Source organism: Cherax quadricarinatus, chromosome 50, assembly GCF_038502225.1.
Source record: "Cherax quadricarinatus isolate ZL_2023a chromosome 50, ASM3850222v1, whole genome shotgun sequence".
In the NCBI taxonomy this organism is placed as follows: Eukaryota; Metazoa; Arthropoda; class Malacostraca; order Decapoda; family Parastacidae; genus Cherax; species Cherax quadricarinatus.
This window is the reverse complement of record NC_091341.1, coordinates 24473659-24491616: the sequence shown is the minus strand read 5'-3', so window position 1 is coordinate 24491616 and position 17958 is coordinate 24473659. Positions and strand designations below refer to the sequence as shown.

The 17958-nt window shown below is 40.9% G+C and overlaps 1 protein-coding gene across 6 annotated transcripts in view; it reads left to right on the top strand.

Moving 5' to 3' along the window:
- The window catches only part of LOC128695392 (nuclear factor of activated T-cells 5-like), a 122709-nt gene extending 112756 nt beyond the window's left edge, over positions 1–9953 (top strand). For all 6 annotated transcript variants that reach the window (XM_070095544.1, XM_070095543.1, XM_070095547.1 and 3 more), the window contains one exon: positions 7005–9953. In XM_070095544.1, the coding sequence (XP_069951645.1) occupies positions 7005–7009 (5 nt within the window). In that variant the 3' untranslated portion in view covers positions 7010–9953. The remainder of the gene's footprint in view (positions 1–7004) is intronic.
- The last annotated feature ends 8005 nt before the right edge of the window (positions 9954–17958 follow it).

The window sequence follows — 17958 nt, the reverse complement described above, 5'->3', positions numbered from 1 at the left end:
CATACATCTTTGAATTCAGAAACACTTGAAGCCATTTCAGAATATATTGCAGAGACTAAACCTTCAATGGACACTGATTCACTTCCTGTTCCTTCTCTTCCCTCTCCTCCATCTTCACAACCCCATTCTTCGCAACGCTCGGTTCCTTCGCTGATTGAACGTCTTCCAATGCCACCACACGTTGACTTTTCTAACCCCTCTAGTCCGTAGGTGCCTTTACCTACGGATTCCTGGTATTTTCTTCATCGCCAATCATGGCCTATTTACAGTGGAATATCCGCAGCCTCAGGGGTAATCGGGGTGAGCTTCATATGTTGCTTTCCAGGTTTTCCCCTGTTGGTGCTTGCTTACAAGAACCAAAATTACACTCGGCTGTTTTCCAACCTATCTCAGGCTATAATTTATTGTATTCTTCGGATCCTTTCTCAGATGGGACCTTTAATGAAAGTGCCCTTCTTCTACGCAATGATATTCCGTACTGTCAACTATTTGTCCATACCTCGCTGCATTACACTGCAGCCCATATCCACTTGAATAAGTGGTTTACAATATGTTCTTTATATCTCTCTCCTTCTCAAGCATTTTCTATCCCAGACTTTACCTTTCTTGTTTCATCCTTACCACCACCACTTCTGTTACTTGGTGATTTTAACGCCCACCATTTCCTCTGGGGGGGGTCTCATTGTGACTCACGTGGCAACCAGTTGGAGGCTTTTCTCGCCTCTCACCCCCTCCATGTTTTAAATACGGGTACTCCCACCCATTTTGATCCTCATACTCATACTCTCTCTTGCATCGATCTATCAGTCTGCTCTTCCTCCACTGCACTAGACTTCACCTGGTCTGTTCTACCGGACTTACATGACAGCGATCATTTTCCAATCATTCTTACTTCTCCTTCCTATTCACCACCTTTCCGTAGCCCTCGCTGGCAATTTGATCGGGCAAATTGGGATCTTTACTCGCAACTCACTGCTTTTAGTGAGGTTCCTTCTTCATCCTCCATTGATGAGCTCCTACACCTCTTCTCGACGTCAGTTTATACCGCAGCTTCTCATTCTATACCCCAAACCTGAGGCAGGCATTCTCAGAAGTGCGTGCCTTGGTGGTCTCCTGCTTGTGCTTGTGCAGTATGTTTGAAACGCGCTGCATGGGGCAGGTACCGGTACAATAGAACCGCCGAGAGACTTGTTGATTTTAAGCAGAAGCGTGCGATCGCTCGCCGTGTCATCCGTGAAGCTAAACGCACTTGCTGGCGAGACTATGTTTCCACCATCACCTCTGCTTCTTCTATGAGTGCAGTCTGGAAAAAAGTGAGGAAATTGAGTGGTAAATACTCTCCTGACCCGGCTCCTGTTCTACGGGTCGCTGATGTTGATGTAGCAAGCCCTCTCGACGTTGTCATTGAACTTGGCACACATCTGGTCCGTATTTCCTGGGGGCTCCATCTATGCCCCTCGTTTTTTTCTTCAAAGTCTGCCAGAGAGTTAGTACCCTTGGACTTTTCTTCTCTCAGAGAAGAACAGTATAATGTGCCTTTTACACTTCAAGAACTGGAGGCAACGCTCTCAGCTTGCCGATCATCGGCAGCTGGACCTGACGACATTCATATTCGTATATTACAATATTTACATCGGTCAGCCCTTGTAGTCCTCTTACACCTCTTCAATCGTATTTGGGCACAAGGAGTTCTTCCCCAGCTGTGGAAATCTGCCATTGTTCTCCCTTTCCGCAAACCGGGTACTACAGGACATGATGCCTCCCACTATCGTCCCATCACTCTTACTAGTGCAGTTTGCAAAGTGATGGAACGTCTCGTAAATCGACGTTTAATGTGGTATTTAGAGACACACAACAGTCTCTCCACTAGTCAGTATGGCTTTCGTAAGGGCCGTTCTACCATAGACCCCTTACTACGCTTGGATATGTATGTTCGTAATGCCTTTGCGAATAATCACTCAGTTATTGCCATATTTTTTGACCTTGAGAAGGCATATGACACAACTTGGAGGTATAATATTTTGGCCCAGGCCCACTCCTTAGGCCTCTGAGGCAATCTACCATCCTTCCTTAAGAACCTTTTAACTGACAGACATTTCCGTGTTCGAGTCAATAATGTTCTTTCCCCGGACTTCGTCCAAGCTGAAGGTGTCCCTCAGAGATGTGTTCTAAGCACAACACTTTTTCTCCTTGCTATAAATGATTTGACCTTTGTTCTTCCACCCAATATTTGGTCATCACTCTATGTTGATGACTTCGCTATTGCTTGTGCAGGCGCTGACTGTCATCTCATTGCAGTTTCTCTCCAGCATGCGGTCGACCGTGTTTCCACTTGGGCCACCATGCATGGGTTTAAATTTTCAAGTACCAAAACTCGCCAAATTACTTTCACTAGACGCTCTGTCATCTCCGATCATCCTTTGTATCTCTATGGCTCCCGTATCCCCGAACGTGATACAGTGAGGTTTCTAGGCCTTCTCTTTGACCGTAGGTTATCCTGGAAACCTCACATTACCTCTCTGAAGGCAACTTGTCACAGCCGGCTGAACCTTCTTAAAACCCTTGCTCATCTTTCATGGGGAGCTGATCGTCGAACCCTCCTCCGCCTACATTCCACCCTTATTTTATCGAAACTTGATTATGGTGACCAGATTTATTCCGCGGCATCTCCTGCTACTCTCTCTCTAGCCTTAACCCCATTCATCACCAAGGATTACGTTTATGCCTTGGTGCTTTTCGCTCTTTCCCTGTCGAGAGCCTCTATGCAGAAGCGAACGTTCCATCCTTATCCGATCGCTGTGATGCCCATTGCCTGCGCTACTATGTACACTCTCATGATCTCCGCAATCCTTCCATTTATAGAATGGTCACTGATATTAGTAGACATTCTTTATTTGTTCACCGCCCCTGTTTACTCCATCCCTTCTCTCTTCGCCTTCATTTGCTCTTGTCTTCTCTTCAACTACCACCTTTCTATGTACATGTAGCATCTCACTTTTCCCTACCCCCCTGGGAAGTTCCAGCTGTTAGAGTCTGTTCTTTCTCCCTCCCTTGCTCGAAAGCCCAACTGTCTACGGTCGCTTCCCGCCCTATTTTTCTTGACCACTTTCACTCTCATTCTCATGCCATTGCCGTGTACACAGATGGCTCTAAGTCTTCTGACGGCGTAGGATTCGCAGCAGTGTTTCCGGACAGCGTCGTACAAGGGCATTTACTATCTTCGGCTAGTATTTTTACTGCTGAATTGTATGCCATCCTTACAGCACTTACCCGTATTGCATCTATGCCTGTTTCATCATTTGTGGTTGTCTCAGACTCCCTTAGTGCTTTACAGGCTATACAAAAATTTGATACACCTCACCCCTTAGTCCTCCGTATCCAACTTTGGCTACGCCGCATCTTTACCAAGCATAAAGATATTGTTTTTTGTTGGGTCCCTGGGGCAATGAACAGGCAGACACTGCTGCGCGGTCAGCAGTACATGACCTACCAGTTTCTTATAGAGGTATTCCATTTACGGACTATTTTGCTGCAATATCTTCCCACCTTCACACCCGTTGGCAACAACGTTGGTCTACTATGCTCGGCAACAAACTTCAATCTATTAAACCGAGTATAGGTTACTGGCCGTCTTCTTATCACCAGTGTCGAGGTTGGGAGACTACTCTCTCCTGTCTTCGCATTGGCCATACTCGTCTTACTCATGGAGAGGCGTCCTGCTCCTCTGTGAGAATTGCCAAGCTCCATTATCAGTCAGCCACATTCTGTTGGACTGCCCACTTTATCAACGAGCACGCAGAATTTACCTCTGTCGTCGTCTTCGCTCCGCTACTCTCTCTTTACCATCCCTTCTCGCTGATGGACCCACCTTTCATCCGGACTCTCTCATTGACTTTTTGACAACAACTGACTTACTTCACAAATTCTGATACCTTCAGCCCTTTCTACTTCAATCTCTTGCTACCCTCCACCCCCGTACTATCCCCTGCCCCGCTGTTTTCTGTAACCTGCTGATCATCCCTCCTCCCTTCTGCCATCCAATACCCTCGCTTCCTTCCCTACCCTGCAGCGCTGTATAGCCCTTGTGGCTTAGCGCTTCTTTTTGATTATAATAATAATAATATCGAAACTTGATTATGGTGACCAGATTTATTCAGCGGCCTCTCCTGCTACTCTCTCTAGCCTTAACCCTATCCATCACCAAGGATTACGTTTGTGCCTTGGTGCTTTTCGCTCTTCCCCTGTTGAGAGCCTCTATGCAGAAGCGAATGTTCCATCCTTGTCTGATCACCGTGATGCCCATTGCCTCCACAATCCTTCCATTTATAGAATGGTCACCGATATTAGTAGACATTCTTTATTCGTTCGCCACCCCTGTTTGCTCCGTCCCTTTTCTCTTCGCCTACATTCACTCTTGTCTTCCCTTCAGTTACCACCTTTATGTGTTCATGTAGCATCTCACTTTTCCCTACCCCCCTGGGAAGTTCCAGCTGTTTGGGTCTGTTCTTTCTCACTCCCTTGCTCGAAAGCTCAACTGCGTACGGTGGCTTCCCGCTCTTTTTCTTGATCACTTCCACTCCCATTCTCATGCCACCGCTGTGTACACAGATGGCTCTAAGTCTTCAGACGGCGTCGGATTCACAGCAGTGTTTCCGGACAGCGTCGTGCGGGGGCATTTACTATCTTCGGCTAGCATTTTTACTGCTGAACTGTATGCCATTCTTGCAGCACTTATTCGTATCGCATCTATGCCTGTGTCATCATTTGTGGTAGTCTCAGACTCCCTTAGTGCTCTACAGGCTATACGAAAATTTGATACATTCACCCCCTAGTTCTCCATATCCAACTTTGGCTATGCCGTATCTCTACCAAGCATAAAGATATTATTTTTTGTTGGGTCCCTGGTCATGTCGACGTACAGGGCAATGAACAGGCAGACACTGCTCTGCGGTCAGCAGTACATGACCTACCACTTTCCTATAGAGGTGTTCCATTTCTGGACTATTTTGCTGCAATAGCTACCCACCTTCACGCCCGTTGGCAACAACGTTGGTCAACTCTGCTTGGTAACAAACTTCATTCTATTAAACCGAGCATAGGTTACTGGCCGTCTTCTTGTCATCAGTGCCATGGTTGGGAGACCACTCTCTCCCGTCTTCGCATTGGCCACACTCGTCTTACTCACGGGTATCTCATGGAGAGGCACCCTGTACCTCTCTTGTGAGCAGTGTCAAGCTCCAGTATCGATTAGCCACATTCTGTTAGACTGCCCTCTGTATCAACGAGCACGCAGAATTTACCTCCAACGCCGTCTTCGTTCTACTACTCTCTCTTTACCTTCCCTTCTTGCTGATGGACCCTCCTTTAATCCTGACTCTCTCATTGACTTCTTGACAACGACTGATTTACTCCACAAACTCTGATGATGATACCTTACGCACTCCCCTCAGCCCTTTCTAGCTCAGTCTCTTGCTGCCCTTTACCCTTTCACCATCCACTTCTCCGCTGTTATCCGTAACCTATTACTCATCCACCTCCCTTTTGCCACCTGATGCCCTCGCTTCCTTCCTGCCCTGCAGCGCTGTATAGCCCTTGTGGCTTAGCGCTTCTTTTTGATAATAATAATAATATGTTGGCTGGCTTTTGGTATATGATGATTGGTTTAAGATGATTTGGAATTGTTGATCCAAATGAACAGATATCATTTGCAATTACATATTACATTCATGAGGGAGTGCTGAAACGATAAGGGGTCACAAAATATCTTTGGGAAATGTAAGGCATTTAGATTTGATTCAAGAGCCTCTTACAAGCATCAAGGAACCTCCCTTGAGAGGTAGGTGGGTACACTGAGAGTATGCTCACAGTTTTTTATATTTTTTGTTGCAGTATGTTGGATAACGAGTATTGAATTTTATTATTGATTATTTCTGTAGATTTTAGGTTTTTGATGTTGATTAGGTTGGATGTTTTTTTACCAATCATTTCTAAATTAAGTGCGAGTTTGTTGGCTGTCATTCATGAGTGCATGTTTTTAGTTTATTTCATTTAAGGCAAAAAGGTCAGGACCTAAGAAGATAATAGTGTTGTCACCAAACAGTAATTAATGGTTTGAGGTGTGTGGAATTTGACAGGTTATTGATATGAAAATAAATGGTATAAAATACCGACACAATGGAAACATATGCAGCTTAATGTGATCCTTTATTGACAACGTTTCGCCCACACAGTGGGCTTTTTCAAGTCACAAAATATCTGGGGGAAATGTAAGGCATTTAGATTTGGATGTTTGACAGACAGCAAGTTTGAGCACACCTGTTTTGCACAAGACTTAACTGTGCTGGAAATATCAGTAATGGTATTATTTGTACCACATTAGGTGTGACAAGTACATCAACTCTCTTAAGACAATAGTAACTGTTTACTTTTATTTTTGATAGGTGTCCTTTGTAGGATTAAATTGTGGTTGTCCTTAATAGTTTTATTGTGGAGTAAAGATTGAAATTCCATTAAGAAAATCTGTGTGTGACTTGAAAAAGCCCACTGTGTGGGCGAAACGTTGTCAATAAAGGATCACATTAAGCTGCATATGTGTTTGTTTCCAGGTTATTGATACAAAGAAATGAGAGAGCCTAGAATGTTCTAGATGAGTGAGGAATGATTTTTAAAGGATTAACATTGTCAGTAATCAATATCTTAAGCATAATTAAATATTCTTCGAAACACGGTTATTTTATAAGTTGTATACAGTACTTTAAATATTTAGTGAAAAAGATTTTAACATAGTTGAATAATTTACTTGTAATAAATCTACATTTCTGGTTTCAGAAAGATCATATTAATTGTGTAACATTATTCTAATGCATTCCAGGCTTAATTTCAGTTAAGTTTTCACAAATTACTGTCAATATGATTTACAAAAAGACTTGCATGCATAAAAATACATATTAAATGAGTGTTTAACATAACCATAATCAAGTTTTTTTGGTGTGTATTTCTGACAGTGTGAAGCTAGGGCTAATGTATCAAGATGGTTACAGTACACTTCAAAGAAGAGCTTGATGGACGTCTTCAAAATTTCTGGATGTTTGACAGACGGCAAGTTTGAGCACACCTGTTTTGCACAAGACTTAACTGTGCTGGAAATATCAGTAATGGTATTATTTGTACCACATTAGGTGTGACAAGTACATCAACTCTCTTAAGACAATAGTAAATGTTTACTTTTATTTTTGATAGGTGTCCTTTGTAGGATTAAATTGTGGTTGTCCTTAATAGTTTTATTGTGGAGTAAAGATTGAAGTTCCATTAAGAAAATCTTTCACCGCTTTGTATTTTTATTGCATACATATTGTGTTCAGTGTTAGCTGACTATTCTTTTATCTTTTTATTCTATATATTTTATCAATGCCTTGAAAAATTAATGGCCATGAGAATTATACACCTGGCAAAAATTGTAAAATTATTTTATTTTGGCAATATTTAGCCAATAATGCTGCTGGGAAAGTGGAAATCCATATTAGCAATGTAAATAGGAAATAATTGTATCAGTAGTCTTGCATGAGCTGAGGAATATAAATGTAGAGTTTCACTATCATTAAAATTAAAAAATACAAAGGGGTAGCTTTTTGTGACAGTTATATGAAGTGTTGCCAGACTTTGCCTTGTGTATATGACTGTCTTGTGATGTGGCCTAGATTGAACACAAGAAGGTCTTTCATAGAAGTTTTTCTTCATTAGTGAATTTATTGTTTAAAGCCCAGTTAGAGATGCTGTACTGTAATTTAATGTACATATATAAAGGTTAAAAGATGCCGAGGCCAGGTAGAATGTAGGTTGGAGGTGCCACATGCTATGAATATGTTGCACAGTCTTTTTTCATATGGTTAAGAGTTCAATATTTATTGTTTTAAGCCTTTATAAATGATAGTCTACTGCTCAAAAAACAGCTTGATGTTTTTGTCATGGAACACAGCTATACAACAGCACACATCAGTTTATTAAAAAAGATGAAATTTTTAGAAGTACCTATATGGTAAACAAAGAGTAAAGAAAATGTGCTTCATGTTTTAGCCCTAAATTATAGATGTGTACAGTATAATGTGAATTTTCATTAAATTTAATAATGGCATGCATCATATCTTTGGCATTTTATGTAATAAACTCTTCAGGCCAGAACTTATATGCACTTATGAAAGTGTTTTTATTAGTTTATCTTCATATATGGATGAATTTTTTTGGTGCCAAGAGGCTGTATCTTGTACAGTATTTACAAACTGTTCTATGTGCAATAACCCCCTCCCTGTCCAAAACTCCTGAAATTAAATGCATTTCTACCTGCAGGATGCAGTATTTTATGGTTGATGTAGAACTCAAGTTTATTTTCTTGTAAGACACTGTATGCAGAGCAAACCTCTATTTTAAATAAAATTATTCACAATATCATAATTTTAGGACTGCCATGCCTGGGTTGACTCTTGCTCCTTAAGTTAAAAGTAATGTTTTGCTTGGTGATGAGCTTTGTCAAGTCTTTAAACACAGGTTTGCTCAGCATATAATGTCTTCTTACTTAATTTGTTGACAGTCCTCCCATTCCCAAAAAAGTTTATATTAACATAATATTCTTATTCTGCTAGAGAATTAAATTTACATATGAAAGTCTGTTTTGCAAATTTTTATAAAGTTTATCATTTTATGCACAAAAATATATTTTTTTCACTACCTTAAGTTTATTATAGTTTTAATTTTGCTCAGTATTAAACTATTAATTTTAATTGACAAACAATGCAATTGCTCATTGGTGCACTTGTCATTAATGTGGATAAATTCTAAGTTTGTTTTTGTATACTGAAATGTTTTATATCAGCTTGTGGTGAAATAGAACATATCCTGTATCAGTACATAAATTAATTTTATTGATCAGATGTAATATGTCTCTTACTGTGATTATGGTTGATATATTTGACATAAGCTTAAACTTGAGCCATGCCATAAATAAGTCTGTCTTAAAAGACTAAGAATCTTATTCTTGTACAGATCAAACAAAAATCTCTTGTGTATGCTGTAGAATGAGATGACATTTCATTGTAGTATTGAGATCCTAAAGAAGCAATGGATATCAACAAGGAGCTACTGGTATTCATGGAAGTGAGTATTGATTGACCTATGGTTCAGCCAGAACTTGAGCCACACTGAATGGTTGCTGGTCATAATGATTTTAGAAATTATATTAGTCTTAAGACATTCTTATTGGGCAGTACAAATGAATGTGTGTGCATTTTTAATATTGAAAGTATATGTTGACAGTTACAGATTGTGCTGGATATTGAATAGCCAGGCAAAAGTGAATTTCACTAAATGTATCAAACCCAATCTTAGAGATGTATGTAAATTTTAAATCTGTAATATAATGTAAAAAGTGTGTCATTTTGGTTATAGGACAGATTTTGTGCTTTAGCTGATACAGGATCACATTTTAAATGTGAAATAACTAATTTGTAAGGTGAATCATTTAAATCAAATTTCATGTAGACTGACAAATCAAGTTTTCCTGTTGCATGGGAAAAAATGTTATAAACAATATTCTCCATTTCCCAAAAACCAGTTAAGTGGAAGTTATGAGAACAGCAATATTTTTTATTTGCATAGTGGTTTTAGAACACATGACATACAGGAAATACACATGTCCCTTATTTTATGAATGTTCTTTGCAAATTCTTAAAGGTTATACACATGACAACATTGTTACCAAAACTAAGAAAAAAGTCTTGAAACCTTAAAATTCAAATACGCAAAAAACTTAATCTTAAGATTTGATGGAATTATTTTACTTCTGAAAATTTTCATAAGTTTATCTAAATTTCTTTATATATGGACAAGCTATTGTCAGTGTATGTGTGTGTTTTACATATACACTAAGATAAATAAATATGCACACAGATGAGTTACAGGGATATCAGGAAGTATTTCTTCAGTCTTGGGGTGGTTGGAAAGTGGAATGATCTTGAAGTGGTGGAGGCAGGCTCGATACATGGCTTTAAGAGCAGTTACGATCAGGCTCTTGAGGCTAGGAGAGAGAATCTGGCGAGTTGAGAGGTGGGGCCAGGAACTTGGACTCTACCCCTGCAGCCACATATAGATGAGTACATACACATGCCCATGCAAATACATGAACATACACTAAGATATATATATATATATCTTCTTTCTACAAACTGGCCACATCCCACCGAAGCAGGGTGGCCCAAAAAGAAAAACTAAAGTTTCTCTTTCTAACTTTAGTAATGTATACAGGAAAAGGGGTTACTAGCCTCTTGCTCCCGGCATGTTAGTTGCCTCTTACGACACAGAGCTTACGGAAGAATTCCGTTCCACTAATCCATGGAAGTATATTTTTTTTTTCAACACTTTGGCTGTCTCCCACCAAGGCAGGGTGACCCAAAAAAGAAAGAAACACTTTCACCATCATTCACATAATCAGTGTTTGCAGAGGCACGCAGATACAACAGTTTAAATATCACTTCAAACAGCAAAGATGCAATAAGGTCACAGTAAACATATAGTTTTGGAGTGGTTGGAGCAATTATTTAATAAATGTATGGAAGAGGGTAAGGTACCTAGGGATTGGCAGAGAGCATGCATAGTTCCTTTGTATAAAGGCAAAGGGGATAAAAGAGAGTGCAAAAATTATAGGGGGATGAGTCTGCTGAGTATACCTGGTAAAGTGTATGGTAGAGTTATTATTGAAAGAATTAAGAGTAAGACGGAGAATAGGATAGCAGATGAACAAGGAGGCTTTAGGAAAGGTGGGGGGGGTGTGGGGACCAGGTGTTTACAGTGAAACCTATAAGTGAACAGTATTTAGATAAGGCTAAAGAGGTCTTTGTGGCATTTATGGATTTGGAAAAGGCGTATGACAGGGTGGATGGGGGGGCAATGTGGCAGATGTTGCAAGTGTATGGTGTAGGAGGTAGGTTACTGAAAGCAGTGAAGAGTTTTTACGAGGATAGTGAGGCTCAAGTTAGAGTATGTAGGAAAGAGGGAAATTTTTTCCCGGTAAAAGTAGGCCTTAGACAGGGATGTGTGATGTCACCGTGGTTGTTTAATATATTTATAGATGGGGTTGTAAGAGAAGTAAATGCGAGGGTCTTGGCAAGAGGCGTGGAGTTAAAAGATAAAGAATCACACACAAAGTGGGAGTTGTCACAGCTGCTCTTTGCTGATGACACTGTGCTCTTGGGAGATTCTGAAGAGAAGTTGCAGAGATTGGTGGATGAATTTGGTAGGGTGTGCAAAAGAAGAAAATTAAAGGTGAATACAGGAAAGAGTAAGGTTATGAGGATAACAAAAAGATTAGGTGATGAAAGATTGAATATCAGATTGGAGGGAGAGAGTATGGAGGAGGTGAACGTATTCAGATATTTGGGAGTGGACGTGTCAGCGGATGGGACTGTGAAAGATGAGGTGAATCATAGAATTGATGAGGGAAAAAAAGTGAGTGGTGCACTTAGGAGTCTGTGGAGACAAAGAACTTTGTCCTTGGAGGCAAAGAGGGAAATGTATGAGAGTGTAGTTTTACCAATGCTCTTATATGGGTGTGAAGCGTGGGTGATGAATGTTGCAGCGAGGAGAAGGCTGGAGGCAGTGGAGATGTCATGTCTGGGGGCAATGTGTGGTGTGAATATTATGCAGAGAATTCGTAGTTTGGAAGTTAGGAGGAGGTGCGGGATTACCAAAACTGTTGTCCACAGGGCTGAGGAAGGGTTGTTGAGGTGGTTCGGACATGTAGAGAGAATGGAGCGAAACAGAACGACTTCAAGAGTGTATCAGTCTGTAGTGGAAGGAAGGCGGGGTAGGGGTCGGCCTAGGAAGGGTTGGAGAGAGGGGGTGAAGGAGGTTTTGTGTGCGAGGGGCTTGGACTTCCAGCAGGCATGCGTGAGCGTGTTTGATAGGAGTGAATGGAGACAAATGGTTTTTAATACTTGACGTGCTGTTGGAGTGTGAGCAAAGTAACATTTATGAAGGGGTTCAGGGAAACCAGCAGGCCGGACTTGAGTCCTGGAGATGGGAAGTACAGTGCCTGCACTCTGAAGGAGGGGTGTTAATGTTGCAGTTTAAAAACTGTAGTGTAAAGCACCTTTCTGGCAAGACAGTGATGGAGTGAATGATGGTGAAAGTTTTTCTTTTTCGGGCCACCCTGCCTTGGTGGGAATCGGTCAGTGTGATAATAAAATAAAAACATGTGATATCACAATATGCAGAATAACCACTTTGACAGACAAGAATTTAAATGCTCTGTTTAATCATGTGAGATTTTAACCATTCAATTAATTTTCAAAAGGCCGAGAAAGTTGCATCAAGCAGGCCCATGGTTGAGAAAAATATAATAGAATCATGTTTGGAGTGACATCTAAACTGTCATATCTGGGTACCTCTGCAAAGACAGTGATTATGTGTGAATGAGTGTGTTTCTTTCTTGGGTCACCCTGCCTCAGTGGGAGACGGTGAACGTGATAAAAAAAAATACAGGGGAAACCAGTTAGCCAGACTAGAGTCCTGCACCGTAACCCTTTCAGCCCCCCTCCCATACACACACATACATATATATGTGTGTGTAGCATTTATGAAGGTATTAAAAAAAAAAAAAGGAAAATTAGCTAACTGAACTTGGAATCCTGGAGGTGGAAAGGGCATTGCCTGCACCCTGAAGGTTTGGTAGGGTTGTGGTAGTTGAGGGCCATCTGAATTGTGATGTTGGTACACTTCTGGCACGACAGCAATTGAATGAATTTTTTTTTGGTCGTCCTACCTTGGTGAGAGACTGCCAGTAATGTAAAAAAAAAATGAAGTGTATATGTAGTATTATAAACATTATATTTTTTCAACAATAGTTATATCCCACCAAGGTAGACCAAGAAAAGAAAATTATTCACCATTCATTCATTAGCTGTCTTGCCAAAAGTGTACAGATATCACTATTCAAATAATTCTCCAAACTTCAACATCCCCACCCCTGTTCAGAGTGCAGGCACTCGGCACAATTATTAATTCTAAATTATAATCATTGGGAAGTGGAGGTTTTAAAAAATCTGGGAAGATAGAATTATGTGGACCAACATACCTATTAATTTTTTTTCATCACATACTAGCACGTAACAATTTGATTAAGACTACCTGCAGTAGTGCTGTGTGGTTAGTGATTATGGACCTGCCTGATTGTACCATGTCTACATGGTGTGGGAACATGATTAATTTGCCAGATTTGACAGGTGTTCACCTCAGATGGATTTTTAAGTTTGATTGTTCACAGCCTGTTTTGTTGTGAGCAGGTGGAATGGCAGGTATCTACCACGTACATATTTAGTGGAATGTTTTATTTTTTGGCAATTAACATACTGTGACAGTAGTGTATTTTCATATACTTTTGTATTGCCTTGAAAGGTCGGTGGCTTTTGCCATCAATGTTTTGTACTAAATTGGGTGATGACATGATAGGTAGACACTTGAAGTCTCTTAGCCAGAAGTAATGACATTGTCATCTCCTACAGAGCATTTATTTGTAGTAACTGGCTTAGTGTCTACCACTAGCATAGTCACCAACACCCAAATCTGTGAAAGTCCTGGGGTGGACACTTTATTTTCTGTGCAGAGGTATTAACTACATTAATGAAGTGTTGACTACAGTCAGTGTCAAGCCTAGAGGACCAAGACACCAGGACCACATTATTGGGAGCAAGGTAAAATTTGCGTGAAAGGAGTAACAAAATTTTTTATTAAGATCATAATTTGACTTTATTCAGTATACATATTGAAGTTGTGTGTAGGGAATTTAACTACTAAAATGATTCTAGAGTGGTTTCACGCAGATTATTTCCCTCCTTGGGCACTCGCACATAGTATGTGAAGTGGACCAAGAAAGAGTGGTGTCTTCATGAAGATAAAAAGTACTTTAAAGCTCCATGCATAGTAAAAAGTAAATTTTTTCTTAATATTTCATGAAGACATTAAATGCTTTTGTCGGTAGATTCTTTACAACCATGTATAAGTGGCTTTACAAATATTGGAATTGTGCATCTTAAGTAAAAAAAAATGATAAGTAACAAAGTTATTTTATATACAACTTTTTTTGTGTAAATATGGTTATAACCAAAGTTTTAGGAATTGTACCTGTGCTTCCCTTGGACTGAACCTGAATGATTCCCATTACCCTAGGCACTGTATTGACCCTTCAGGTTTAGCACTAACCCCTCCCAACCATGAATGCAGTTTGTGGTAAAATCCTGTCAAAAATATTAGTTCCTCATATATAAACTTTGACTAATTTTCCTTCAAGGAAGGTTCCTTATTGAGCCATCTTTCATGGGTTTAAATTCTTTTTTGTTGCTAAAAACTCACCAGTTAACTTTTACAAGACACCCTATTATTCCTCAAACCATTTTACACCCATATGAAGGTAGTGAAATTTCTTAGTAGTTAGATTGTTGAATGTCATGGAAACCTTTCTGAACCTCCTTAAAACTTTAGCGTATCTTGGGGGAGCTAATAGACAAACCCATATTTACTTGGCCGTCATCTTACTTAAACTATAATCTTTAGCCTCCTAGCTACTCTAAACTATCTCATTCCTGATGGGTTGTATTTGTGCCTCAGGATCTCTTACTGGATTATTATAATCAAAAAGAAGCGCTAAACCATAAGGGCTATACAGCGCTGCAAGGAAGCAGGGGTATCAGGTGGCAAAAGGGAGAGGGATAATTAGTAGGTTACGGAGAACAGCGGGGCAGGGGTAGAGGGTAGCAAGAGATATCATCATCAGAGTTTGTGGAGTAAGTCAGTTGTTGTCAAGAAGTCAATGAGAGAGTCAGGATTAAAGGAGGGTCCATCAGCAAGAAGGGAAGATAAAGAGATAGTAGAGCGGAGACGACGACAGAGTTAAATTCTGTGTGCTCATTGATAGAGAGGGCAGTCTAACAGAATGTGGCTAACCGATACTGGAACCTGACACTTCTCACAGAGAGGAACAGGGCGCCTCTCCATGAGATACCCACGAGTAAGACGAGTGTGGCCAATGCAAAGACGGGAGAGAGTAGTCTCCCAACCTCACCATGGATGACAAGCCAGTAACCTATACTCGGTTTAATAGAAAGAAGTTTGTTACCGAGTAGATTAGACCAACGGGTGTGAAGGTGGGCAGCTATTACAGCACAATAGTCCATAAATGGAACACCCCTATATGAAACTGGGAGGTCATGTAATGCTGACCGCACAGCAGTATTTGCCTGTTCTTTGCCCTGTAGGTCAACATAACCAGGGACCCAACAAAAAAAAACCAATATCTTTGTGCTTGGTAGAGATACGGTGTAACCAAAGTTGGATATGGAGAACTAGGGGGTGAGGTGTATCAAATTTTCATATAGCCTGTATAGCACTAAGGGAGTCTGAAACAACCACAAATGGCAATACAGATAAGTGCTGCAAGAATGGCATACAATTCAGCAGTAAAAATGCTAGCCAAGGATATAAAAATGCCCTCTCACGACACTGTCCAGAAACACTGCTGTGAATCCGACGCCATCAGAAGACTTAGCACCATCTGTGTACACTGCGATGGCATGAGAATGAGAGCGGAAGTGGTCAAGAAAAAGAAAGCTGGAAGCTACCGTAGGCAGTTGGGCTTTCACGCATGGGAGTGAGAAAGAACAGACATGAACAGCTGTAACTTCAAGAGGGTAGGGAAAAGTGAGATGCTACATGAACATAGAAAGGTGGTAACTGAAGGGAAGACGAGAGCGAATACATTATTATTATAATCAAAAAGAAGCGCTAAGCCACAAGGACTATACAGCAAGAGCGAATGTAGGTGAAAAGAGACGGAGTAAACAGGGGCAATGACCTCTTCCTGCCTATATATATCCGTCCTGCTCCACCTCTGTTAGTGTGACTTTGTCAATGGTCCAAGTCGGACCGAAACGTCGTCGTAAGCTTCTGTCTTTTATGTGCGGGTTATTTGTGTATCGTTCCAGTCACGGTATTGTGCCTTTTTGTTATTTATTTATTAATGTCTACTAAAATCAGTGACTATTCTATATATGAAAGGATTGCAGAGATCACGATAGCGAACATAATAGGCATCACGGCGATCAGACAATTATTATTATTATAATCAAAAAGAAGCGCTAAGCCACAAGGGCTATACAGCGCTGCAGGGCAGGAAGGAAGCGAGGGCATCAGGTGGCAAAAGGGAAGTGGATAAGTAATAGGTTACGGATAACAGCGGAGCAGTGGGGCGATCAGACAAGGATGGAATATTTGCTTCTGCATAGACTCTCAACAGGTGAAGATTATAATAATAATAATCAAAAAGAAGCACTAAACCACAAGGGCTCCAACAGGTGAAGAGTGAAAAGCACCAAGGCATAAATGTAATCCCTGGTGATGGATGGGTTAAGGCTAGAGAAAGTAGGAGGAGAGGCCGCTGAATAATTCTGTTCACCATAATCAAGTTTTGATAAAATTAGGGCCAAATGTAGGTGAAAGAGTTCTACGATCAGCTCCCCATGAAAGACGAGTGAGGGTTTTAAGAAGGTTCAGCCGGCTGTGACAAGTTGCCTTCAGAGAGGTTATTGTTATAATCAAAAAGAAGCGCTAAGCCACAAGGACTATACAGCTCAGAGAGGTAATATAAGGTTTCCAGGATAACCTACGGTCAAACAGAAGGCCTAGAAACCTGACCGTATCACAAACCATACCAAGGGCGGGGATAGAACCCGCGATCAGTCTCTGATCGCGGGTTCTATCCCCGCCCGTGGTATGGTTTGTTTGCAATCGTATCATTACGATTTTGTGAGTCATGCTGACCGTATCACGTTCTGGGATACCTGAGCCATAGAGGTACATTGGATGATCAGAGATGACAGACCGTCTAGTGAAAGCAATTTGGCGAGGTTTAGTACTAGAAAAATTTAAACCCATGCGTGGTGGCTCAATTGGAAACACAGTCGACCGCATGCTGGAGAGAAACTGCAATGAGGTGACAGTCATCGCCTGCACAAGCTATAGCGAAGTCATCAGCATAGTGATGAACAAATATTGGATGGAAGACTAGAGGCCAAATCATTTATAGCAAGGAGAAAAAGTGTTATGCTCAGAACACATCCCTGGGGGACACCTTCAGCTTGGACAAAGTCCAGGGAGAGCATATTATTAACCCCAACACAGAAATGTCTGTCAGTTAAGAAGTTCTTAAAGGATGGTAGATTGCCTCGGAGGCCTAAGGAGTGGGCTTGGGCCAAAATATTATAACTCCAAGTTGTCATATGCCTTCTCAAGGTCAAAAAATATGGCAATAACCGAGTGGTTATTCGCAAAGGCATTATGAACATACATATCCAAGCGTAGCAAGGGGCTAATGGTAGAACGGCCCTTATGAAAGCCATATTGACTAGTGGAGAGACTGTTGTGTGTTTCTAAACACCACATTAAACATCTATTTACCAGACATTCCATCACCTTGCAAACTGCACTGGTAAGAGCAATGGGACGATAGTGGGAGGCGTCATGTCCCATAGTACCCAGATTGCAGAAAGGGAGAACAATGGCAGATTTCCACAGCTGGGGAAGAACTACTTGTGACCAAATAAGATTAAAGAGTTGTAAGAGGACTGCAAAGGCTGACTGATGTAAACGTTGTAACATCTGAATACGAATGCCATCAGGCCCAGCTGCTGATGATTGGCAAGCTGAGTGTGTTGCCTCCAGTTCCAGAAGTGTAAAAGGCACATTATAAGATTCTTCTTTGAGAGAAGAAAAGTCTAAGGGCACTAACTCTCTGGCAGACTTTGAGGAAAGAAACGAGGGGCATAGATGGAGCCCCTGAGAAATACGGACCAGATGATTACCAATTTCAATGGCAACGTCGAGAGGGTTTGCTATATCAACAACGGCAACCCGCAGAACAGG